Here is a 25975-nt window from a genome sequence, read left to right as displayed (position 1 = left end):
CTTGGGACTTCTGCCTGCATTTTCTGTTAGATAAGAGCAAACTCTTGTGTCTCCCTGCTCATTTCCTGTCCATAAATGGAACTGCAGAGGAAATGGGATCTGTGGGGTTCATCCTATCCTGGTCCTCTCATTTGGCTCACATTCTCAGTGGGGAAACGTTGACTTCCCCCAGCCCAGCAGAGAGGGCTCAGCGTCCCTTTTGGCATCATCATCCCTTGGGCCTGGGAGTGGGGCGGGGGGGGGGGGGGCACCTGGCTGGCCTCTTCCCCTTCATCCCCTCAATAGTCTGTGTTCTCTAGCCCTCCTCCTGGCCCTCTGACCAGGGCTGTCTGTCTCTGCTCTCCCCCCTTTTCAGTCTGCTTCAAGCCGGGCTCCCCCTTGTTAAGGTCCAGGCTCCCTTTGTAGGTGTTATGCGGCAGGCGCTCTAAAGGAACATGTGTTTACCATTTGCCATGGAGACCGTTTGGGCCTTTCTTCTTCTGAGTGGTGATAAAATGGTACAGGGCGCTCACCCTTCCAGCAATTTGTTTGGTAATTCTAAGAGTCTTGTGAAAAATGCATGAGGCCTGTGGTACAATAGATAAGCTGAAAGGCTTGGAAGGAAATCCACTTGTGGATAGCGGGGTGATTGGAAAAACTCTTTCTTTGCCCTCTCTGTCCTTGTCCCGAAAGAGATCATGTTTAGGAATAATTCTTCTGTTAATACTGATGCTTTCATCCTGGGTCAAAAGCTTGTTGGCGCCTGCTTGTCAGATATTTTCCCCCTTGGTTTTTTCTAACTTCTTTCCCTCATGAGTTTGGCTTAAATTCATGTCTTAATGATTTGGAGTTCTCTCTTTAAAGGTCACTGCCCTAACGCATAAAAGTGGAACCAGATCCAGCAACTACTCAGATACTCTTCTTGGGACTGGGTGGGGGGGAGGGGGGGGCGGGATTTTCGAGGGGGAGGAAGGAGTATGTCTGGACTTGAGGGGACGCACTTGCTGGGGAGACCTGGGCCAGCCCATCGAAGCCTGCATCCCTGATACTGCCTCCTTCCAGAAGGAAGGCAGCAAGCGTTCTCTGTCATGCCTCCAGCAGGTGGCTGTCCATCTAGTTCTAAAACAGCCCCCATGTGTGGCCCCGAAGCCTGCCTCCGTAATCACCAGTCCTCTGTTTTTCCAGTTTAGGCTTTTAAGTCACAGATGAGGGAACTGACGCCCAGAGAAGCCGAGTGGCCTGCCCAGGGTGACCCTGGAAGGTGGTAACAGTGGGAACCTGGGTTTCTTGAGTCCTGGGCCCTCATTTTCCCTCTGTACCAGGTTGCTTCCTGGCATGTTGGGGTAGGGGAGGAACAGGGGGTGTGGGGACAGTTCAGTACTTTCAGGTCATAACCCAGAACATGAATTCATTGGCCAGGATTATAGATCCAGTAGGGCAAAGCCTAGAAAACTTTCATTTATTCGTGTGTCTTTAGTACTCTGCACGATGCCCTGAGCACTGTGAATGATGTGTAGTTTGTTGTGTGGATGACCTTTTAACATGAAGACAGTAATATGATTTCATATGTATGCAGGAATCTTGGTGTCTCATGAATGACCTACTCTTGAGGCAGTGTAGACCTGGGTCAAAGGAACAGTGTTGACAGGGGATAGTTGCTGATGGGGAGCCTGCCATGGAGAGATGTAGGCACTTACACGAGGCTGAGGCTGGAGAGAGTAGAGCTGGGCATGGCCCCTGGCGTGAAGGCAGTTTTGGATAAACCTTCCTTAAAGACACTTCTCAGCTTGTCTTCACGGCTCCAGTGGGTGGCAAACGTGGACTCGCCCACATCAGCTGCCAGGCTTGTTCTGTATAAGCAGGGAAGTGGGCCAGGAACTGAGCTGACTTGCTGATGGCTGCCTCTCTCGGGAGGAGGAGGAAGGTGGCTTCTCTTCTGTGTTTGTATCTATAGGATGGGTGTGCAGGGAGAGGGGCCAAGAGTGTGTTGGCCCCACAGAGTTCATGGGTGTGAGGATGGGAAGAAGGGCTCCCCATGGGCATGTACTGTCCACCCATTAGGGACAGAGAAGTTTTTTTAAACATTCAAAGAAAAAGATACAAATGAGCCCATAACCAGATACTCTGGTATGAAACACAAGGGGGGAGCACATTTCACAGGAGGAGGAGATATAAATCTCTGCTTTGTGTTGAGAGCTCTTAAAAATGATTACTAGGAACCAAAATAGGTTCACCGGAAAAAAGAGTAATTCCAAATGGCGCTTTCTTTTTTGTTGATAAGGCTGATTTGAAAAGAAGCATTGTGGCTTTTTTCTTGGCCTTTGCTGACCTTGCAGACTGATCTTGTAGACTGGGTGGGCAGGGGGATGAATTAAGCTGGTGTATTCATTCCCTGGGGTGGTCTTGACAAAGCACCAGAAACTGGGTGGCTTAAAACAACAGGGATTTTTTTTCCTCTCACAGTTAAGGAGGCTAGACGTCTGAAGTCAAGGTGTCTGCAGGGTTGGTTCCTTCTGGAGGCACCGAGAGAGAATCTGGCCCATGCTGCTTTCCTGCCTTCTGGCGGTGGCCAGTGGTCCTCGGCAGGCATGACATTAATCACTGTCTCTGTCTTCAGATGGCCTTCTCCCTGTGTGTCTCTGTCCAGATTTCCCCCATCTTAAAGATACCAGTCAATGGATTAGGGTCCATCCTAATCCCGTGTGGGCTCATTTTAGTTTGCTTCCATCTGTAAAGACACTATTTCCAAATAAGGTCACACTCACAAGCACCAGGGCTTAGGGCTTGAACAGATCTGTTGAGGACACAATTCAGCTCACAATAACAACAGCTGGTTGTCTGAGCCCCTCTCTTGTTACTCCAGAATTCCATATTTTTGTTCTTAGAATCAGTGTTCGGGGGCCAGGCGGAGGGTCCCATTTACTGCATCTGCCTGCTGAGCTGCTCTGGCCCACTGATGTGGCTTGGGCTCCCGTAGTCACAGAGGTGCCAAGTGGCAGGGCCGGGATCCTTGTGTTCCTTTCCTGGAGACATTTTGCCCAGTCTCTTGTTGAATTTTGTTAGAGACGGTAGTTTCTCGTTCCTCATGTGCCTTAGCGTTATTTCCCCAAGGAGATCCTAACTTCCTTAAAGGCTGATTCGGTCACAGCCCTGCTTGCATGTTCGCAGTCTACCCGGAAGCTAGTGGGAGGTGAAGAAGCATGTTGCAGGGGTACCTCAGGGCTGGTTTCTCATCCTGCCTTCTACCCTCCCTCTCCTGAATCCCAGCATTGGTTCCGCTCTCGCTGGCCCTGCCCCACAATCCTTATCCGTGCAGGGTGCTGGGCCACTCTCCTCGAGTGTCATCCATACGGGCAGCAGGCTGGTTTCAGTCGAGGCTCTATCCGGGGGCCAAACAAGCTGACCGGAACCTGCTTGCGCTCCTTTTGTCAGCTCTGTTTTCTCACTCTGGCCTCCCTTTCTCAGTTTTAGCTTTGTCAGGCTTCTCCTTCAGATCTCAGGGTGACTGCTGCCAGCTGCCCGGGCCCCTCAATGTGGGAGAGAATGGTCTTGTCCCAGCATCCCGGGCAAGAGCTCTGAGCCTGCGTCTGATTGGACCGACTCGGGTCACGTGCCCTCTTCTGGAGCCAGTGGCCAGGGTGGAAGGTGCTGATTGGTCTAACCAGCGTCACGTGATCCTCCCCAGCCAGTGTGAAGCCCCAGTCCGAAGTCAGGGTTGGTGGAGGGAGGGAGGGGAGGGGGGTGGATGCCGTGAGGGTGCGTGGGATGGAATCTTGCGGAAACCTCGTTTCTGCCTCAGCCTCCCGCCTCCAACCGGAAGAGGTGTGTTTTCCTTTCAGGAATATATCGATGCGCACCCTGAGACCATTGTCCTGGACCCCCTTCCTGCCATCAGGACCCTGCTCGACCGCTCCAAGTCCTATGAGCTCATCCGGAAGATCGAGGCCTTCATGAAAGGTACGGACACACGTGGCTTGGCCCCCATGGCAGGTGGCCCACCTCCACAGGGACAGGGTGGTCGTTGCATGGCGGGGAAGGGGGAGGACGGGGTGTCTGATCTTTTTTAAACCCTTTGGGGCAGGAAGGGGTTGAATTCCCCGGGGGCACACATTTTGGGGAGGGCCTTTTTCTCTCCTCCTCTGCCCAGCAGAGTTAGGAAATAAAAGCCCCAGGGTGCTCTTTGGGAGACAGAGCGTCTGCAAGCACTTCAAGACGGTTTTGTTTTGTTGTCTTGAGCCCACAGAGTGATGAAGTGTCCCGACAACACAGCGGTTCGAGAGCAGGAGAGTGTGTAGAATAGCGGAGCAGTGGGCAGGGAAGGGGAGTTACGTAACTGGGCAAGGAGATTGAAGGGCCTTTAATCAAACACATGGAGATGTGTGACGTGGCGGCTGGACCTCGTGGGGTACGCTCTGTTCCCGAGGGCGGGAGCCTCCCGCTTAGCTGCAGGCGCTTTTCCAGCCAGCAACATCCCCTTGTCTCTGAGGACTCTTTCTGCCCACCTTCCTGGGCCGGGCCGCTCCAGAGGAGTTGGACTGCCTTCCCAAGGTGTTTGTTTATGTGAGAAGGGCTTTTTTTTTTTTTTTTTTTTTTTTAATATTTTATTTATTTATTCATGAGAGACAGAGAGAGAGAAGCAGAGGGAGAAGCAGGCTCCCAAGGAGCAGGGAGCCCGATGCGGGACTCGATCCCAGGACGCTGGGATCATGACCTGAGCCGAAGGCAGACGCTTAACCGTCTGAGCCACCCAGGCGCCCTGAGAAGGGCTTTTTGGGAAAGATTCATGTTAACAGTAACCTAGTTCTCTTTGCCTGGCCCAGGCGTGTCCCTGCTGAGAGTTGTTTAATTCTGAGGAGAAGTGCTTTGCCTGTGTCCTGGGGCCGTGTGAAGATCCACCTAAGGAGCGGGAGAGGCAGCCCCCACTCCTGCCATCCAGACCATGAGTGTGGCCTACCCTGGCCCTTGACCTGGGGGGTGCTTGGCCTGCCCTTGTTTCGTGTGGTGGTGGGACCGGTGGGAAGAGTTTGGCTCACCAGACCAGAGGCAGCCTGTTTGCAAGGTTAAGCCTTCTCCTTGCCTTCTCTCTTCCGGTGCCCATAGAAGTGGGTGTCTTCCCTGTTTTGCAGACAGTAGGGGAGACTGAGAGGCTAGCAGATGGGCCGACATCGCACAGCCTGTGCGTAACAGAGGCAGCATCCCACCGGGTCTCCCCGACTTGGGCTGTCAGCTCGTAGCCCCTAAGCTTAACTTACGTGTCCGCGGCCAGAGGGCCCTGCATCTAGTAAGCACCTGGCGGCATGGACCTTGGCCAGGAGAGTTGGCGATTCCTTGCTTCTCTAAGGAACATACCCTATGGAAGAGCTGGGTGTTGGACCTGGCTGTCCTGGAAGGGGTCTCGAGGCCTGTTTCTGAGGGTGCCTGGCGTTCAGCAGGTGGCATGAAGCGTGACCTTCCTGGGTGGCCCCCAGACGGCAGGCCTTTTCAGCATGCCAGCATCCTTTCCCCCTTGGGCCTGGAATGGTCAGTGATGATGTCAACTTCCCTTCCCTTTGCATTCCTTCCCCGGGTCCGACTAGAACCTTCAGATGAGAAGGAAGATCTCTGTAGGGATGTTCTGGCTAAACTTTGGTTCTGGAAAGGAAATCCACCCCTTCCCAGGAGTTGTGTGCATTGGACACCAACTGTGTGTGACGGGACAGGAGATGAATCCGATCCTGATAAGAAGGGCCGAGTCGTGGGAGGAGTTGCAGGTCAGCAGCCATGTCTCGTGTCCTCAAGTCCACAAGAAGAGTGATACGTACTGATGGGGTCAGGGAGGACACCGCTGGGAGAGTTTTTTCAGAGCAAAGAGTGCAGGCTTTGCGGGGAGACAGACTGAGGTCATATCTGAATCTGGGCTCTTGCTGCCATGTAGCCTTGGCCAAGTCCCTTGACCTAGCTTTGCCTGTTCTCTGTTCAGATGTTGACAATAAGTGGTTTGTCCACCGGGCCTGCAGTTGAGATAACCGGGATGACATCTGATGAGCACTTAGCATGGATCCTGGCTCATGATGTCCCCTGGGAATGGCAGCTGCTGGCACATCTCCCATTATGATGGAAGGGACTGATCTTGGGGTCTCTCTCAGTTTTCATTGGTAGAGAATCAGGGCTGCGGGCAAGGAGGAGCGGGGGCCTGGAGTGTGAGTGTGTACAGTCGGGGAGCGGGGGACCGGTGACGGATCGGACTGCAGTGTGCACAGGAAACAGGACTGTCCCTGGTGGGCAAGACTGCGGTGGCAGCCTGGGCCTCCCAGACAGGACAGTGGCATGAGCAAAGTGGGACATGGCTGTGGCGTGGGGTGCTTGTGCATGCCTCACAGACCATTGGGTCAGTGTGGGGCACTTGGAATGCCTTGTGCAGTTGGGCACTTCCACCCACTGAAGGAGTGTGAGCTGGTGAGTGAGGACATGAGCATACATTTTAGATCAGTGCAGACATGGCCTGGAGACAGGTTCTAATGGCCATTACCTATATTCTGTTGTAAGGGTCACCCACACTGAGCCACACGTGTGAGGGGCTGGTGACCGACCCCCAGTGGGGAGAGAATCAGCCTCCACTCTGCTGGGTTCAAGAAACCTCAAACTCAGGTGTCCTCAGCTCAGGAGTTGCCTGCAGGATGGGGATGGGGGGTGGGGAAGCCCCCTCCATGCTGGGCAGGAACGTGTTGACTGTAGAACCCTAATGGCAGGCTTGGGCCTAGGCCAGCAGGAATTGTTCTGTGGGTGGGCCGTGACCGCTGCGCCCTGGATTTTCCTTATCGTGCACACCGAGCTGCGCTGGTATTCTTCCAGGAGGGTGGGCAGAAGCTGGGATTTCCTGGAGCCTTTTCCTGACCCCCTCCCCACCCCCACAGCTGTTCTTATGGGAGCAGTGCTGGCTCTCACCTTCCAGCCTCCCAGAGCCGGGGCTGCTCCTCCCTGAAGATGCAGAGAACCTTCTCTGGGAGGCACATCCCCACATCCCCAGCACTCCTCCGCCCCACTTCTGCTATTCCTGGAGGCAGCCCTGTTAAGCATGCTGTAAATGGCCATAATTACCCTGTAAGTTCCCCAGACAATTAGAGCAGTCCAAGTGACACTGCTTTCGCGTTGAAGGAAGGGGCTTGCTGGAGACCTCAGGGCGTCACTCACTGTCTTTCATGCCAAGGGGGCTCTGCCTGCCTCAAGAGAGCCTAGGCGGCTGCTGCGGGGATGTGCCCGGGGCTCCCTGCTCTGCGGTGGGGGTGGGGGTCTTCCAGGAATAGCGGCGGAGCATTTGGAGCAGGGGTGCACGCTGTCTCCATGCAGAGCGTCAGCTGTGGAAACAGGTGAGGGCTGCTGCCTGGAGCCCCCAGCTCCCCATCTGAGTACCTCGGCACCATCTTGGTTCCATGCTCCCAACATTCATCCTTTTCTGGTTCAGAGCCTGGAGGGAGGCAGGATTTTTTCTCTGCCTCAGGGACCCCCCACTCAAGTTGCTGTAGCAACAGAGACCTGAAATAACAGTGGCTTAAATGAGATAGAACCTCATTTCTCTCAGAAAAGCCCAGAGGAAGGACCCAGACTTCTTCCAGCTGATCATTCTGTGATGTGAGCCTCCTGGTCCACGGTGGTGCTGCTGAAACTCCAGCCATCACATCCAGGGTCTAGACATAAGGGTCAGGAGGAGCTGAGGAAAAGGAAGCAAGGGGAGGTAGCCCTAGTTATCTTTTAAGGAAAAGCTCTGAAAGCCACAACATGGTGCTCTGTCCACACATCATTGGCCAGGACCGAGTTCCATACTGAGCTGTAAGGGAGTTGGGAAATGTGGGCTCTATTCTGGGCAGCCATGTGCCCAGCTAAAATTTGGGAGCTTTTTCACTGGAAGAAAGGGGAGAATGAGTTTCGAGGGAGAGCTAGTTGTCTGCCGTCTCACCTTCTGAGAAGTGGGTTGCTACCTGGGGAATCCATGGGTGAATGACTCTTGGAATGACCTTTCCTCCTCCAGCTGGCTGGGGGCTGTGGCCTCAGCCTGTGACGTTAGCAGTAAGTTCTTCCACAGAGCAGCTCAAAGCAGCGTGAGGTCACTAGGCTTGCAGAGTGACCCCCGCCCAGAGCGTTCTGGGCCACAGGGTTCTCTAATAGATGACTGTTTCTGGGCGGGGCTGCACCCACACCCCTTAGCCAGAGGCACAGATGCCACTGAACCTGGATCCAGTGTAAACCAAGGGCAGGAACCTCCCAGAAATGGAACATTGCCTGGTACAGTTGGTACGGTCTTGGGGTGGGGGCAGGGGAGGCTGGGTCAACAAGTCGTGATTGCCGAGCACGCATCTGCAGGCCTTTTCTCTCCCTGCCACCTGCTTCGCTGTACAGGGCCAAGATTTTGAGATGGAAGCCCCGAAACAAAGGCCTGGCTCTGCCACCCCAGGCTGAGCGATTCTGGGCAAGGTTGTAGCTGGCTCCTGAACTGGCCAAGAGTTCAAGAGAAACTGTACTGTGGCTGGAGGACACAGGCTGGTCTTCTTGGCCCGGGGGGTGGGGGTGGGCAGTGGCTGATGGAGGGCATCAGGCCACAGGACAGAGGGCTCAAGAGACCCTTCAGAGCCGATGACAGAGGTGGGTGACAGGTGCTCTGGAGGTGACAGATAGCCATCGGGACACCAGGCCTCCCTGGGGAGGGAAGTACACACCACGGATGGGAGCATTTCTGCCTGTGGTTTTATGGGAATTTAATTAGGGCTCATCTTGGAGGCTGCTGGGAAGCCGGATTGAAAAACGGAGTAGTCTAGACAGCAAGTGAAGAGAAAGGAACATTCCTCAGAGCCTGGAGGACTAATTCCCCACAGAGCCTCCATCGGGCGAGGACTGCGGGGTGGGAGGGCTGTGGTGGAGCTGGGGGGTAGTGGTTGTCCCTCTTTGGTGCATGGCACAGGCCTGTGGGCGGGAAAGGAGAGGCCGGGAGGGGGCTTGCAGTCAAGGCTTGGGCCGCAGACCTGCCTGAGTCCCCTGCGTCGTGTGGCCTGAGCAGGTCACTCTCCTGTCTGAGCTTGCTTTGTCAGCACGCAGGTGGGCCCCGGGGGAGCACCTACTGCAAGGCACTGTTGGGAGCACAGTACACGTGTGAGCTGATTTCTTCCGCACCGTGACCCGTGAGAAAGGTTCCACACTGAAGTGCACGAGCTTGTCCCTTCAGGCCGCAGAGCTACTTAGGGGGCAGAGCTGGGATTTGAACCCAGCGCTGTCTGTCTGTGCTCTTAGCTGGTGTGGGTGTCCTGCCTCCACCCCCACCGTCCCTGACAGCAGGGACCGAGTGAGGCCGAAGCCCGAAGCCCGGATGGTTGTAGAGCAGGGCTCTGCTGCCTGGGGGCAAGTGTGCCCGCTCATGGCACTCTGGGGTGCCCTCTGGTGTTCAGGAGATGACACTGACCACAGAAGGTCCCTGGGGGTCCGCACCGCAGAGAATCAGCAGCTCTGCTGCTAGTGCCGGGGAGTCCCTGCCCCCTGAAGTTACTGAGGAAACGGGAATCCTGTCTGCTCCGTTTGAGAGCGGCCGTGCAGGGTCGTGGACAAGAACAGGCCTTGGTGCTGACAGACCTGGGCTCAGCGCCCCTCGTTCGGCCTGGGCGGTCACCGGGCCTCTCCGAGTAGTCGGCTCATCTGTCCCCGGGGGGTTGCCATCACCTCCGTGGGGGGCGGTGTACAGCAGGTCTGGCCCTATTTGTGGCAGTGGGTGTGGCCCAGAATTCAGTGTCACAGGTGGTCAGGTCCCTCTCCTTGGTCCTGCTGGGTGCCCGGGTTCTAGGTGGGAGGCGTGTGGCAGAAGCTGGGAGTGGGTAGCAGGGCCTGGAGTCGTGGAGGACAAGGGGGACCGGAGTGAATGCACCCCGAGGACTGTTGCTCCCAAGGCAGCCAGCTTCCAGCCTGATTTTGTGCAGGAGGCCAGAGTTTTGGATCAGCCCGCCAAGAAAATGCTTCATATCTATCGAGTGGGCTTCTAGGAAGGCCTCGTGGTGCCTGCCTGCCTGTGTCTCCTTTGAGTGTCAGCCAGCCCAACCCACCGTGCTGAGGCCAAGGGGACAGGGCGTCAGGCCAGGCCCAGACCAACTCCTAGAGCAGGTGGCCGTGCGAGCAGCACAGCCTCTACAAGCTGTGATGGGGATGGGGACTTTGGGTGGGTGCTCAGCTCCCACGTAGAGACCCTGTGTTCGGATGGAGGCGGAGGGGGGGCTGGGCTGCAGAGCAGGATGGTGGGTTGAGCACCATCTGGGGGCCAGGCTGAGGTAGGCACGTTCCCAGCATCAGGGGGCATCTGGGCCTGAACCCCGGCTCTGCCCTGGTGAACCTCCCTTTTGTGTCACCTGCCAAGAGGAGCTAGATGCCCTTCCGCGGGGAGCTGTGGGGATAATACTCAGGACCAGGCCTGGCCCTGGGTGAGCAGCCCCACCTCTCCTTGCGGTGAATCCTCCTAGCACAGCTGTGCTCTTCCCCAGTTTCAAACCAGAAAGTGGCGCTTGAGAGAGGTGAAGGTTTCAGAGCTGCCAAGTCTTCACGTCGAGCTCTGAGTTGACTCCAAAATTGAGCCTCCTTTCTATACCAGATGCGTTTTGCCATAAATTCTCCGAATCCCACCCATCTTCGTGCCCTCTGCTGACCCTGGGTGGGGTCTGCTCCTGTCCCTGACTCCAGGTCAGAGGCCATACCCGCTGCATGGGCCTGGGGCCAGGGCTCCCCCTGCTGCTGTGCAGACACCCTGTCCTGTAGGGACTCTGCGTCTCTCTCTTCTCCACCCACCTCCCTACCCACTCATCCTCTGCCCTCAGAGGTCCCCTTCTGAGGTGAGGTTCTGCGTTGCCCTCCCAGGGACCAACGAATCCCGAGAGTGTTTGGCCCTGCCAGTCAGACTCACAGTAGAGACTGAAGAGCCCAGAGCACAGGGATGCCGTCCCATAGGCTCCCATCTGCTCACTGCCGGCCCCGTCAACCTGACCCCCACAGGCCTAGGCCTGCTCATTCTCTTTCAGCCAGAGAGCTGGTTCCTTGGCATCTCTCTGCTCTGGCCTCCCTGGGGCGGGAGATGAGTGGTACCTTGGGGAACGAGCAGACCCCAGCCTGCTCTTCAGCAGCTGCCATCCTGACATACTACTGCATTCCAGAAGGCTGAGGGCGGTGCCCAGAGGGCAGTAGCCCCTCTTCCTTGGAGACGCAGACTCAGCTTTTGCCTTAGAGTTCTCAGGGTGCAGGCCTCCTAGTGCTGAGGCCCACAGACTAGTCCTGCCAGGTCAGAGATAGGGAGATGCAGTGACTCCCTCCAGGGGGAGGGTGCAAGTGTCCCCTTGCTCCTCCTCGTTTCCTAGAGTTATGCTGGAAGCCAGCGTCCCAAAGCTGGGATGTTCTGACTGAACGACAGCAGGCCGGCGCCCGGCTCCCCACCCCCACCTTGCCTTCATGCTGCCATGGCATGCCCGATAGGGACGCCCCCTCCATGTTGGTGCTGACCCTTTCTCTTTGGCAGTCCTCTGCCAAATTCCTCACTTCCTTGGCCACGGCCCAGGACACAGGACTGGAGGCTCCAGGGAGAGATTGAGGGAATGAAGTGAGCTCTCATGGTAACTGGTTGCAGCCCCCCTCCTCCCCCCCTCCCAAGGAGACTCAGGTCCATCCTTGGAAAGAACTTTCCTGTTTGCACTCAGAGCTTCTCACTGGGCCTTCCAAGCAGCAAGACAGGAGCAGCTCCTCCATCCACAGGTGCCTCCCTCTAGCTCCATCTAGCTCAGTGTCTCTGCACGAGCTACCAGGCTCCTTGCTCGTCTGCTGGCCCACAGACCCTGCTGGGAAGCCCTGTTTCCTCCTGACCCGCAGACTCACCCCTCCACCCCTCCTGAGTGACCCCACCAGGCTCTGATGGCTCCTCCAGGCCAGTCCTTTCTTCCCTGCAAATACTGCAGGGCTGCTCCTGGGTCAGTTGGTGAGTCAGACAATGTTTCTCTTGAGACCCTACCTCTCTTTTCTGGAGTTTCTTTCCTCTTGCTGTGATGACCAATGCCTCCAGACTTGAGACTCCCAGGAGCCTGTCCCCCACTTCCCCCGTCACACTGAGAGTCTCCCAGGTCCCATGTAAGAAATCTCAACGGCTCTTCTCTGGGACAGAGAAAACATACTTGTTGGTCAGGTTGATCAGAAAGTGTCAGACACTAGGCATTTACACTTCAGTGTGAATTTAAGGCCCACTTAGTGTCTTTCCAGCTGAAAGAGATCTTGAGCTCTCAGTGCCTCCGAAGCTTCTCTGTATCTTTAAAGATGAGGAGAGGAGCCCAGAGAGGCGGTAGGACTGACCCAGTACCCCTCGATGCCTTCTGATTCTCAGTTCAGTGCTCTTTCCACAGGACCCGCACCTCTGCAGCAATCTTCCCAGAAGCATTACAAGTCACACTGCCTGGGTTCAGGTGCTGTCCTGACCCCTCACTGCGTGTATTTAGGCGAGTTATTTAACTGTAGGGGGGATAATGATAGCACTTTCCTCATACGGTGGTTGTAAGGATTAAACGTGGTTGTGCATTTAAGGTATAAATATTCTGAAGATGGTAATTTTCCCAGGTGACCCTGCATTGTGTGTTTCAGACCACACCCTGAGTGTCGTGACCCTACCAGTCTTGGGTTCCTGCACTTGTTTAGTGCTGGATTTGTGCTGGCCTCCTGGATTGTGGACCTCGTGACCCCCATGAGACTAGGCCCCTCCAGGGCAGTGCTCCCCTCCCCGTCCATCCTCCCTGAACACCCAGCCCCACATTTGTAAATGCATCATCTGGGTTTATTTCCCCAAATGAGAATCTTCAGGGTGACCCCTCATGTAGCACATGCAGGGCTTTTGTCCTATCCTTAGTGGCTTTTTCATCTCAATTATAGTTTAATAGTAAAGTTCCTGTTCTACAGTTTTTAGTGTAGTTACTTATTTTTGCATAATTTTAGATTGACCAAAACAGTTGGAAAAATTCGTCCACAGAGTTCCCTTATACCCTTCCCACGGCTGCATCTTGAGGTAATGTTTCCCGTGACCATGATACAGTTCTCCGAACCAGAGAATTCACATCAGTAGCGGTACTATCATTAACAATGTCCCCAGCTTCCCCATTGTGACCCTCCTTCTGGTTGTCCTCCTCTGTGGCCTCCTCGCATCCAGGACAGGGCTTCAGGCTGTTTCTCTCTCATGACCATGACACTTTGGAAGGGCCCTGCCTCAGTTTGGGCTTCTGGGATGTTCCCCAGTGTTCCTGGATTAGTTTGGCATTACTCATTTTGGGGAGGAACGTCACACCGGCAATGCTTTTCCCTCCTTTGCACGTCCTGTGTCTCAGGAGGGCATGACCTGGATATGGGTTCTATCTGTCATTTGGTTGGAAGGCTGTCCCATTTCTCCATTGTTCATTTCTATTTTTCTCTTTGTAATTGGCAATTATCTTTTAAGGCGATCCTTTGCAGATACGCTGTTTCTCATCATACTTTGCCTGGTGTTTTAGCATCCATTGATGGTTCTTGATAACAAGAGTTGCTATGGTGGTATTTGCCAAATGGTCATTGTATTGAATTTTTAAAAAGTAAGCGTGCCCCTCTTCAAACCTGGACTTTTGCAGACGTCCTTAGGAGGGCACTTCACTATGCCCTACCATCATCTCATTTGTAAGTAAAGGGAAAGGCAAAGATGAGAGTTAAGAAGGAAAAAGAAAGGGGGATCGTGTTGGAGAATGTTCTCTGCTGCAGAACTTCTCAGAGCCTTTAGCATGCTAATGTGAATCTTGAGTCTTCTAGAGGGTACTGAATTTTATCCCTGATGGGAAGACACACTGGTAGTTTATATCCCACTAATAAGGGGAAAAGTGCTAATTAAATTGTGATACATCATCAATGATGAGACACATCTCAACCTCAGAGATGGAAAATGAAAAATCACATGTCTTAGAATCAATGGAATATGGCAGTATTTGACTTTTTCCACCTTATCGGTCATAGGTCCTCTGCTTCCTCTTTGTAGAGCTTCTGGTGAGAGGCTTGCTCCATCCAACACACTTTAGGAATTCCCAGACTGGGTGCTGCTCACCTCCTACTGTGCACAGATCTGACCTTGTCCCAGAGGCAGCTGCTTTTAGCAGTGTGGAATCCATCTTTCTAGATGTACATGTACGTGTACATATACATACATGTACAAATATACTTAAAAAAATAGAAACAGGATCATATTACATGTGTTCTCATAAAACTTGTCTTTTCCCTAACTTAGTATCTGTCTTGCCTTTTTTTTTTTTTAAGATTTTATTTATTTATTTGAGAGAGAGAGAATGAGAAACAGAGAGCATGAGAGGGAGGAGGGTCAGAGGGAGAAGCAGACTCCCTGCCGAGCAGGGAGCCCAATGCGGGACTCGATCCCGGGACTCCAGGATCATGACCTGAGCCGAAGGCAGTCGCTTAACCAACTGAGCCACCCAGGCGCCCCTGTCTTGCCTTTTTTCCATGGCCCATCAAAGAAGAGGGAGAGAGGTATGCTTGGCTCTTTTTGGTGGCAACAAAATATTTCAGCACGTGATTGAAAGAGTCATAGTTCACTCGATTATACTGAGCTCATAAGGTCATTCCGGTTTAATTGTTTTTGTAAGCTGGGTTGTAGTAAGCATAGATCTTTGCATATTTCTGTAAAATTAATCCCTAGAAGTGGAATTTCTCAGAGATTTTTATAAACATTTCTCACATGGGCAGGTACTGCTGGCTTGTTCTTTAGAAAGTTTGAGCAAATTTCACTCCTCTGTGCCCATCTGCCAGGGAAATGACACCTATCTTAATTTGCATGTCTTCCGTCCTCGGCCAGATGGAGTATCTCTTCATGCGCTTATTGGCCCCTTGCATTTTTTCTGTGTATGAATCTCTTCCTGTCATTTGCCCCTTTTTCTGTTGGATTGTTGGTCTTTTTCTTGTTGATTAGTTAGAGCCCCTTTTGGATTAAGGAAGTTGTCTCCTTGTTTAAAATACGGGCCGTTTCATCGATGGAAGGCTCCATCTTTGCATTAGGGCCAAGCTGATGTTTTCTGTTCTGCTTTTAGAATATGTCCTGACAGAGAGAGCACTTTAAATGTTACTTTTGAACCCTCTTGAAAACAAAAGAGGCTTTGGCTGCATTTTGGGAGTTGGAGCTGAGCGGGGTCAGTGAGGGCCTGCCTTGGTCCGGCAGGGGCCGCTCATCACTGGACACAGCCACCCTAGAGTTAATCCCCGTGGCCAGCAGCCGTTTTCATCAGCTGGAACCGGGCTCAGGAATGTCCGTGTTGCTGCCCGGGCCCGTGTCTGGCTCCTCTGTTCCTGGCCTTTTGGAGCGACCCGAGAGCAAACGGTGCTCTGGGCCCTGGAGAGGAGACAGGTCATTAGCTCAGTCCGATGGGAGGAAACGGTCATCCAGCCAACCGGGGCAGAGTCAGACCAGGGAATGTCTGAATTGTGGCCTTTCTTTCCCTCTGTCCCTGCCCACAAGCAACCCCCTGCCTCAAATTCGGGCTGATTCCACATCTTCCAGTGTTTGTCCCCCCACTTCCACCCCAACAGCTCACCTGTAGCCAGAGAGCATGAGGGTCAAGGTCCTGGCAGGGTGGAGGCAGCTGCAGCAAGGCCATCGGGCCCCTCGGAGCCTCCAGGAGGCAGGGTAGGGGCTGCAGCCACTGGTGAAATGTGCCCTCCACCTTCTGTCTCTGAGAACAAGCTGAAGTCAGGGACCCCCGTCAGAGCTGCGGCACCCCGCCCCCCGCCCCCCGCCTTTGGAGAAGAGCGTTTTCACTGTGTGGCCTCAGAGGGCTCTGACCATGGCCGGGAACACCATCAGGCCCGCGAACATTTCGTCTCTGTCATGTTTTCTCGGCCCGTTGCTGACGTCGCTGTTTCTCCGGCCCTGCTGGGGACCGGCAGCTCAGATCTGACCTTGTGTTCTGAGCCCGAGGATGCTGCCTCGGGGCCATGCATGCTGCCGAGAGTAGAGTGGTGGCCCTCTGGGGGATGGCCTGGATGGTGGCTGCTGATCTGCTTGAAGAGTCCCGGTTCTGTCCCAGTGGACAGGTGGACAAGAAGGCTCCATGTCCTTTAGTGCTTGGTGTCAAGAGCACTACCTCTGGGCAGGAAAATGCAAGCTTGTCACTCTTCCACGTCCACTCTCTTTTCTTCCTGTGCCCCCGGGGGCCTTGTTGGGCCACGCAGAGCAGTGCTGGACTCACTAAGGTGACCGACTTTTTAACATGGTAGACCTTCAAATAATGATGCCGGTCGTGGTGGTCGAGGACATGGTGGAGTCTGCCGCGTGGCACCTACTACGTACCAGTGTCTGTTGCGGTTTGTATCTTAGCTCGTTCGATGCTGGCAGCGGCTCCATGGACAGGACTGAGGACTGTTCTCATCCCCATTTTAGAGGCCAGGAAACTAAGGCACAGAGAAGTGAAGGAACTTCCTCAAGGTCACACGTACCCAGGCAGCCTGGAGTGTCTGGCCACACCGTGTTGGGGAAGCACAGGCAGCTTGATGCCTCTTGTCTCCTGGTGTCTGCGATGGGAGTGGGAACCTTCTGCAGCTCCCTCTGGGCCCAGAGTCCTTCAGTGGGAGTGAGGTTTCACCTCACAGGCTGTCGTGAGGCAGTTCAGCCTCGTGGTGAAGGCATGGCTGTGGAACCAGGTGGCCTGTGTGGAAGCCCGCGCTCCCACCCACAGGCTTTTGGCCTGGAGGACAGAGCTTAACCTCCCAGGGCCTTGGTGTCCTTCCATGCACAGTGGAGGGGGCTGTAGTAATCCACCCATTCTAGAAGAATCTAGCCATGAGTTGAGACCGGCAGGTGTTGGCGGTGCTCCTGGCATAGGGCTGTGTGTGCGTGCCTGGGTCCACCTCTTCGTGGAAGGAGCCATGTTGTCAGCCTGCACGGCTTTCCAGAGAGCGTAGCCCGTGCAGGCCTGCTGTGTTCTCAGCTCTAGGACGGGCCCCGTGTGTACCGAGGTGAGCAAGGCGGTCCCCCAGTCCCATCAGGGGCGATTGGATGCCAGTGGGGCATGAGCCCAGAGTTGGGAGCTTGTTTGAGAGACTGAGTGAAGCCTGTTTTTTTTTGTTTTTTTTTTTAAGATGTTATTTATTTATTTGAGAGAGAGAATGAGATAGAGAGAGAGCATGAGGGGGGGAGGGTCAGAAGGAGAAGCAGACTCCCTGCTGAGCAGGGAGCCCGATGCAGGACTCGATCCCGGGACTCCAGGATCATGACCTGAGCCGAAGGCAGTCGCTTAACCAACTGAGCCACCCAGGCGCCCCGAGTGAAGCCTGTTTTGTCCAGAGTTTGGGAGTGGGGTGTGGTGGGATGTATCGGCAGGGCCTCCACCTGCCAAACTTTCCCTCACCCCTGCCTCACCCTCTGCTCTGTGTGAGCAGTCAGGAGACAGCGTGAGGCCCATCCACTCTTAGGAAGTACCACTTCTCCTCTCACTTCCCCTCCCTCCCTCCCATCCCCTCCCCTGCCCTCCTCTCCTCTCCCCTCCTCTCCCCTCCTCTCCCCTCAGGGGCATTCTGGGGAGGAATATCATCCAGGCCTGGCCCTGTGCCCATTGGCCTCCCGGTCCCTGCCTGGTTTGTGTGGTCAGGAACCTGGGTAGAAGGAGCCCTGGCTGGCCTTCCTCACACTCACTGGCTCTTTGAGATGTCAGGCCCTTCTTTCCCTCAGCTGCTCTGGGTAAACTGCATAGATGAGTGGCACCCAGTCCTACCTGGGGAGGGCTTGCCCCGGGCTGCCTTTCAGGAACCTGGTTTCCTGTGAGCCGCTCCCTGTCAGCCTTGATTGCCCCCTGGCTCCACTTGAGCTCCTCAGTGCCTGAGCCGTATGAGTGGGGCCCTCCTTCCTTCTCATCCCAGAGGGGGTGCCTGAAAAGGGCACCTGTGTCCTATGCTTAGGAGTCATGAGACAGTCCTAGCTCCTGAGGAGCCCCTAGACCCATCGTAGGTTCAAAATGGGCCCCCAGGCTGTTGGCTGGACCTCAGTGAGTAAGGGGAGCAGACCCCACTTTGACCAGTGATCGCAGCGAAGCCATATCTCATGCTTCTCATTGCATACCGCACACGGTCCCAGCATGGTGACTCACAGTGGCTTATTCAGTCCTCACAGTGGTCCTGTGTGTGGTCACTGCTGGTGTTATCCCCATCTTGCTGATGTGGAAACTGAGTCATGGAGAAGTGGCCCAGGATGAGACCGTGGACTTGGGATTGGAACCCAGGCACTTGGTCCACGACTGCCTATACCCGTAGCCTCCAGGGAGTCATGAGGGTGAGGAGCTGCTTCTCCTGGGGCCGACCTGAAGCCCTGGCAGATTCCCAGGTGGTTTCCATGAGTCCGGCTCCCCGGTCCCCACATCCCCAGGGCACGCTGGCTTTGAGCGCTGCGACGGTCTTAAACAAAACAAAACATACTATTTTAGTTTAATCTCATCTGAGGCTGTGAATGGGTCTGAAGATAACGATGATGTCACTGGTGTCCAACTGTTTCCACCCCTTTGAAGCCCAACACAAATCCCCCCAACAAATCCAAGGGGCCCTTGGGCTGCAGGGAGAAGTGAGTCACCTGCCATAAATGGAATGCAGAATGAACTATGGAAGTAGGTGTTCAGGGACAGAGGGGACAGAGCAAGGGACGGTTCATAGGTACAACTGGAGGGAGTCGGCAACAAGGAAGAATAGATTCTGACTCACTGGTGGAGGGGTGGCGGGGTGGTTGGAGACCTGGGCAGTGAGGCTGTCCTGTGAGAGGACTCGCCCAGGAGAGCAAGGAGGTGAGGACTGAGCACTGCTGTGGGGAGGGCACGCGCAGGTTGCTAAGACAGTGCTGGAGCCCTTCCTGGCCGGGCCAGGTGGACGGGACATTATGCTCTGGACAGCGGGAGCAGGGTGTCAGGCCGAGGATGGGGAATGCCCTCCGCAGGCGCAGGCCCAGGCCCGGCTCCAGATCAGAAACCAGTTCCCACTTCCATTTCCTCTCATCCGCGGGCCTGTCTTCTGGGCCCTTCCAGGTGTCCTGGCCCGGGCCTGAGGTGGCTTTCCCACCCCCACATGCCCATGACTGGACGGTTCCACATTACAGGGTGGCTGCCATCATCATGAGCCAAAGAGCCATTTGGGTTCCCTTCACAGCTGCTGTCAGGCTGAAACTTGATTTACCCAGAACGCTCGGAACATCTTTCCCTGTCTGGGACTCAGGAGCACGTGGCCCCTGGCCCCTAACAGCTTAATGGCAGAGGGAAGGTGACTTTGGACAGTCTGACGCTACATGAGTCATGAACACTGGCTCTGCAGGCTGGCAGGCCAGGCTCTCAGGGCTTTACCCGTTCCAGTGCGACGCCGGTCTTCAGGGCTGTGCCAGACCAGCGCCACGTGGCGGCTGGTTGGGGAGTTGCGGGCCACCCCCTTTCCCTGTGTTGGCCCGAGCTCCCCCTTCTCTGTTGTTTCCAGTGCTCACAGCTCACTTGTATTCTGTCTCCCAGCTCATCCCACACGCACGCGCTTGCCGGAGAGGTGTTTCTTACTGCCGCCTGCCGCCTCTGGGCAGTGCCGGACTGGGGGGGTCCGGATCCCGACCCCAAGGAACATACTGCCTGCTGGCTGAGTCAGAACCCAAACATGTGGAAGTTTAACAGGGTCTGAGAGAGGAGTGGTCAGACAAGGTAGCAGGGCAGGAGAGAGAGGGTGCTGCCACAAGCATGACTGCCGGTGGAAGGTTCTGGGTGGGGTGCTGCTAGGAGGAGGCAGCGGCGGCGCAAGACCCCTTGTTCTGGAGAGCTTAGAGGTTATTGCCGAGTGGTAGGAGGAGGGGCGTTCCCAGATTTGTGGCGGGGGGGCGGGGGGGGATGGTGAGACCTCCGTGTGGAGCCAGGGTTTGGCTGGGAAGGATCTTGGGTTCTGTATTCCGGGAGGAGTTGGGAGGCGCATAGTTTGCTGGAGCTGCAGCAAAGCACCACAGACCTGGCTTAACAACCGACATTTACTGCTGGTAAGTGTTCATGGTTCTGGAGGCTGGAAGTCCAGGATCAAGGTGTCCGCAGGGCTGGTTTCTTCGGAGGCCTGTCTCCTCGGCTTGCAGATGGCTGCCGTGTCCCTGGGTCCTTGCGTGCTCTTCCCTCTGTCCGTGTCTGGGTCCTTATCTCTTCTCAGAAGGACACCGGTCAGATTGTATCAGGGCCTGCCCCTCGGACCTCATTTTAACCTAATCACCTATTTAAAGGCTCTGTCTCCAGATACAGTCACATCCTAAGGATTTGGGGGTTGGGGCTTCAGCATGTGAATTTGGAGGGAACACAGTCCAGCCCGGAACAGGAAGTTAAGCAGGGTCAGGTTGCAGAAGCCTGGAAGGGCTTTGGACTTTGACTTGAGTCAGCCATGGACAATTCTTGAGCTGAGAGCGGCCTCACTATGTAGGTGGGTGCTTTAGAAAGATGACCCAGGATCTAATACCGGTGTGTGGTTTGGATTAATTGGTGAATAAGGTGGGCAAGGCACCAGAAATCCGTGGTTTGTGGGTAGAGCGGATGTGGTGGGAAGAAGATGGTTATGGGGTGAGGCTACCAAGAAGGAGGTTCCTGGATTCCCAGACTCCAGCAGCATGTAGTCAGGCAGCTGGGAGAAGCCCCAGTGCTGGGCCACAGCATTTGTTCGGTCGGTGTCCCAGGAGGACTGGCTGAGGCCGCTGCAGCTGCCCAAATCCTGGGGCGGAGCTCCTGGTGGGCAGGTGGGTATTGGAGCCTCCCCTCCCAGAGGGATGGGGCTTGCAGAGGTGCCCTGAGGAGGCAGGAGGGTAGTATGTCCGCAGAAACAGGGCTAACTCTGGTTCTCAAGTGTTTCCAAATGCCCTTCATGCATATGGCCTCACCAAGTCTCCTTAATAGCTCTGGGAGGTGGGCGGCATTGCTGTCCCGTTTTACAGGTGAGAGAAAGGATCAGAGAGGATCAGTGGCCTGGCATGGTTGCAGGGACCGGGCTGGCTCTTGGCTGCAGAGTTGATGCTCATTATTGCTACCGCATTTTGCTTTCTGGGCTGCCATTTGTGGTGGCTGCCACCTCCAGGCAGTCTTCCATGACTCCCCTGGCCCTGGGTGTCATGGTGGACATGTTTGGGGTATGTATTTGGCAGTTGACCAGCCTCTCCTTCCCCAACACACCCCACTGCACTTGGTGATCTGGGATTTAGCTGTATCAGCCAGTTTATTTCTTGTTAAATAAAAAAGGTCTGATGCAACTGTTAAAAAGTATGAACGTATATTCTGTATTTAAGGGCCATTTCGTGACTTAAAATACGTTTTCTGAATGTGCGGGCAGGGGGACAGCCCTGTGTGGTAGATAGTGTCGTCCTCATTTTCCAGTGAGGACACTGAGGCAGAGAGGTGAGGTTACTCGGCCAGAGCCACACAGCTCGCATGAGGTGGGGCTGGGATTCAAACCCAGGTAGCCTGTGTCCCCTGCAGACCCTCCAGGGGCACCCAGTCGAGGCAGAGGCTGCCACATCCTCAGCCACCAAGACACGGTGAGCCAGCAGAAGGGACCTTTTCCTGGATGCGCAGGAAGGGGTGTTCAGGGGAGCCTCCCAGAGCAGGAAGGTGGCCTGACAAGGCTTGGAGGACAGGCGGGAGTTCATCAGGCCAAGAAGGGGCTAGAAGGAAGGGCTCGGTGGGCCGAGGGACCAGCACGTGCGAGGCTCCTGGCCGGAGATCTCCGGGCATTGGTGTTCCCCCAGCTCTCGGAAGACTGAGTGGGAACCTGACCTGCTGCCTCTGCGTCTTGTCCCGTGCCTGCTCTGTCACTCACACTCCTGCGTCACACCGTTTCCTGCTCGGGACAGCCCCTGGGAGTGGCGAGTGGCCCAGGCAGGCAGGACAGAGCCCAGCTCCGGGTGGCCGCAGCTGGGGCTGGCGTGCGGGGCACCTGGCGGAGATGCTGCAGGCTCTGTGGGAACTGCGATTTGACAGAGGCCACTTATCTCGGGCAGGAGCAGTGGGAGCCCAGGCCAGGGTCTGCTTCGTTCCCTCATCTGCTCATTTGTTGGGGGCTGGGCCCTGAACGCGATGGAGAAGGTCCCTGCCCTCATGGAGCCTGCACCCTGCCGGAAAGGCGGACCCGCGTCCGCGCGGCTGCTCTGGCTAAGGCGAGAGGGTGTGTGCGGGCGGCGCCTTCCTGCGTCACCAGCGTCCACCGGCATGGCCTCCTCCCGTGGACCCTCCGGTCTTCCCAGGATGCAGAGCCACATGCTGGGGCGCCCCGGTCCGCTGGCTGGTACTCTGAGTCACACGCTCTCTCCTGGCCTTGCCTCCAGCATGCACGGGGTCTCTGCTTCTGTCCCCGTCTGGAGCGGGGCGCAGCCAAGGGCCCTGTGCCACTGCCTGGCTCATGGTGACACCTGGGCCCGGAGCCTCCCTTGCTGAGTGAGGAGGGTGTGAATGGATGGCAGTGGTCGTGACAGGGCCTTGCTGCCCCGAGGGCCTGGCTTCTTTATTTGGCCTTGTGCAGGCCCCATGGCACTTTTTGCTTGTCCTCAGTTCTCCCTGCAATGCCAGCTTGTCGACAGGGCTGGCTCAGTAGGACTCCCCATTCTGCCGGTCAGGAGCCCAGGGCCCAGCGGAGCTGTCGGAATCCCACACTGGTCTCCAGGTCCCGGTCCAGAGCTTTTGCTGGTAGTGACTCCCCACGCCAGCCTCGCTGTCTTCATGCCTCCCTCACTGTTGCAGGTGGCCCGCTGGCCCCAGAGGGACCGTATTGCAGCGATGGGGTTGTTCCCTGTGGCACCCATTGTCTTCCTTCCTGAGAGGACTGCCCAAGTTTCTGAACGTGCGACTGCCCAGGGCTGAGAAGGCACGGTCAGGACCGTCCAGTGCAGGTGCCTCAGCGACATCCTGCTGTCCTTTCGGGAAACAGTGTGACACCGGCAAGAACCCTAGAAACGTCGATTCCTGCGGACCCAGAAGTCACTTCTGGGAATTTGACGTGGACATGATTTGCCACACGCACAAAGCCTTACACACGAGGGGCGGTCATCGAAGCCCAGTGTGACGGAGAAGAATTGGCACGAATGTAAATGCCTGACTCCAGGGAAATGTCACCGGGCGGGTAACCGGGATACGCAGAATCTTGGGAAGATGCTGCCGGCGGGTGTTCAGTAAGGCTGGGATTCCAGTGGCGAGTCCAGTCACGATCGTACCAAAGTAGGCGAAGAGGATGCCTGTGCTGGCGAAGTCCTTCAGAAAGAAAGGCCAGGCCGAGCAGGGTCGTATGTGACTGCTTTCTTGTTTTTGAGTGGAACGAGGTCCGGGGCGGAGGGGTGTGACCACGTGGTGGTGCGAGGCCTGCGTGGCAGGCGAGGCCTGGAACGGGGTCCTTCGCGCCCAGACACGCTGACCACATGCCCTGCATCTGTTCAGATGGGGCCCAGATGCCCGAAGAGCCAGCCTTCTGTGTTAGGCACTGTGGACCCCTTCACTCAACGGGTCAGATCATGCACTCAGCAGGTGTTTGTTGGGGACCTGCTGTGTGCCAGGCAGTGTTCTAGGCACTGGCCTACAGCTGTGAACAAAACCCAGAATCTTCCTCCTGCCCTCATGGAACTGATGTTCTAGGGGGGGAGACGAACCGGCAGATGTAATACGTGCTTCTCCTGCACATTCCCATGATGTCGTCCAGCTGCACAGCCTCCTGGATCCCCTCCCTGGTCTGTCTTCTGCCTCTTCTAGCCTCTGCCCAGCCCTGACTCCTGGGTGTTGTTCGCTCCTGGGGCCCTGCCCATCACAGAGGCTTCAGAGCATTCCAGCCCTGCATGTCCCTGGGGACTGCCCCTGCCCATGGGTCATCTTTTCATCAGATACTCTCTGGGTGAAGAAATTAAACCTGTTCAAGAGAGGGGAACTGAGGCAGGGTCCTGGTACAGCTGCTCCCGCGCCCTCCCCTTACCAGTGCCCTGCCCGGGCATCTCTCACAGCCACGAGGACGGCCTGCTCTGCCGGTGCCACGGATGGGGCCTGGCCCCCGACACACCCCAGGAAGTTAGATGTGACCAGTGGCCGCGATGCAGCGTCTGCCTGCTCCCCCGTGGGTGTCCCCAGCCAGCCTGGCCACTGTGGGCTACCTGTTATGTACCAGGCCTCCTGACTACCCTTCAGGGAGACATCGCTCCCATTTTACAGACGGGGAAAGTAAGGCCCAGCAGAGTTTGGTCACTTGCCAAAGGATACAGCTGATAAGTAATTTATCACAGGTTCAAAGTCAGGCTTCAAAGTGCCATCTCTCTTTGTACCCCACTCCTAGCTGTACCTTTTCTTTTATCCACCTGTTCGTCGTTGGTCTTTTATCTTCTGGGGAGCTCTCCAGCAGCTGCCTCTAGTCAGATAAGGGCATGACCACTCGGCAGAGTGGGGGCAGTGTGACTCGAGACACCTGGGTTCTCCCCCTTCACCTGCCAGTAACTTGCCTGTGGCCGTGAACTCTTCCGCTTCCCTCTCTGGACATGTGGACGTATGGTTGGGACTTGCTCATCTCTGAGGGCCCCCAGCTTCCCATTCTGTGATGAGAGCAGCCCAGAGGGAAGACGGGGCCGGGGTTTCAGTTTCCCAGGGGCTAAGTTTTCAGCTCTTCACAGAACATAACCCACCATCCGACTAAAAAAAGCGTCTTTCCAACTCCCATCCAGAAATAAAGATGATAGATAAATAAGCAACAGTAGGCTTTTTCTGGGAACCATAAATAGCTCCCCGGGCTCCCAGTGCTGACTTAGAGAAAGAGTCTTCACTCTGTCTCTCTTCGGGGGGAAAGCTGCTGGCGATGTTGAGAGTTTCCCATGGGCGCGCCTGCGCTGCCGCCATCCCTTGTGTGGTGGGGCTGGCACGTCTGCTGCCACCAGGGCGCTGGCTCTTGTCACGGGGACCAGGTTCCTTCCCCGGCCCTCCCACCAGCCAGGAGGCCTCAGTGTCTGAGAGCTAGATGGATGTCCGCGTCCTCCTCCCAGAGGCTGGGGCTGGGTTGTGCAGAGGCCGCAGCACGTCCCTACGCAGAGCCTTTGCATGGTCTGTTCCCTCTGCTGGGAGCGCGCTGACCCCACATGCATCGCCTTGGCCGCCCGCTCACTTTCCCTTGTCTTTGTCCCTCGAGCCGCTCCCTGACCTCACTCCCTTCTAGCTCTACGTTCTACTTGTCAGTCTGGTTTCTTGTTTGGGAACGTAAGCTCCGTGAGGGCAGGCTGTGTCTCTAGCTCCTAGCATTTAGCAGAGCCTCAACACATTTTTTTTTGCCATTGGTGGTGAATGGTTATTGAAACCAAAATAGGAACAGGAGTCGTTTCTAATTTATTGTGATTTCACAGACCGGCAGGATGGTTTTGGCTCCAAGTAGTCAGAAAGTGGGTCAAGAAGTTAAGACATCATGGTCCAGAGTGGGGCAGGCCTGGGGCACGGAGCAGCCGTGGCCTGGTGAGGGACAGGGGTCCCTTCCTGCCTCTGCCGTGCAGGCCCGGGACCACCTTCACCCAGTGCTGGCCTCTTGGGGGTGACTGAGCTTCAACTGTGGGCCCTTCCTGGGTGCGACGGGGCCAGTCTCCGTCCCGGCCCCTCCTCCGGAGTGAGAGTGGGGGTAGGCAGCCAGTCGGGCCTTCTTCTCAGGGTGTGGTCAGCAGGCTCCAGGTTAGGAGGAAGGAGCAAGACAGTGACAGTGTGCATGTGCCCCTCTTCCTTGGTGCACTTGGTTCTTCGCCACCTTAGTTCCGTGTTGGGCCCTGCTTCTTAACCAAAACCTGGGATTTCAGAAAGGTGGGGTTGTCTGGCCTAATGCTAGATGTGGCCCATTCATTGGAAATGTCTCATCTCTGCTTCTTACCTGGACCCCAAGCATCTCTGGGGGGAGCACTCACCTTGTCCTTGTCCGAGTCCACCCTGGACGGGCGTAGGGACAAGCAACAGGACTCTGCAGGCTTGAAAGAGACACC

The 25975-nt window shown here is 55.7% G+C and overlaps 1 protein-coding gene across 8 annotated transcripts in view; it reads left to right on the top strand.

Moving 5' to 3' along the window:
• Positions 1–25975, top strand: part of ITPK1 (inositol-tetrakisphosphate 1-kinase) — a 171812-nt gene that overhangs the window by 120856 nt on the left and 24981 nt on the right. For 7 of the 8 annotated variants that reach the window (XM_064571518.1, XM_064571514.1, XM_064571515.1 and 4 more), the window contains one exon: positions 3819–3936. In XM_064571518.1, coding sequence (XP_064427588.1) covers positions 3930–3936 — 7 coding nt within the window. In that variant the 5' untranslated portion in view covers positions 3819–3929. Of the gene's footprint in view, positions 1–3818; positions 3937–22900; positions 24195–25975 lie in introns of those variants that run through there. The other variant, XM_064571517.1, reaches the window with a different exon arrangement.

This window comes from Mirounga angustirostris, unplaced genomic scaffold, assembly GCF_029215605.1.
Source record: "Mirounga angustirostris isolate CCGP_5_RB_7025 unplaced genomic scaffold, mMirAng1.0.hap1 SCAF_9, whole genome shotgun sequence".
NCBI lineage: Eukaryota > Metazoa > Chordata > Mammalia > Carnivora > Phocidae > Mirounga > Mirounga angustirostris.
This window is presented reverse-complemented; position numbering and strand designations above follow the sequence as displayed.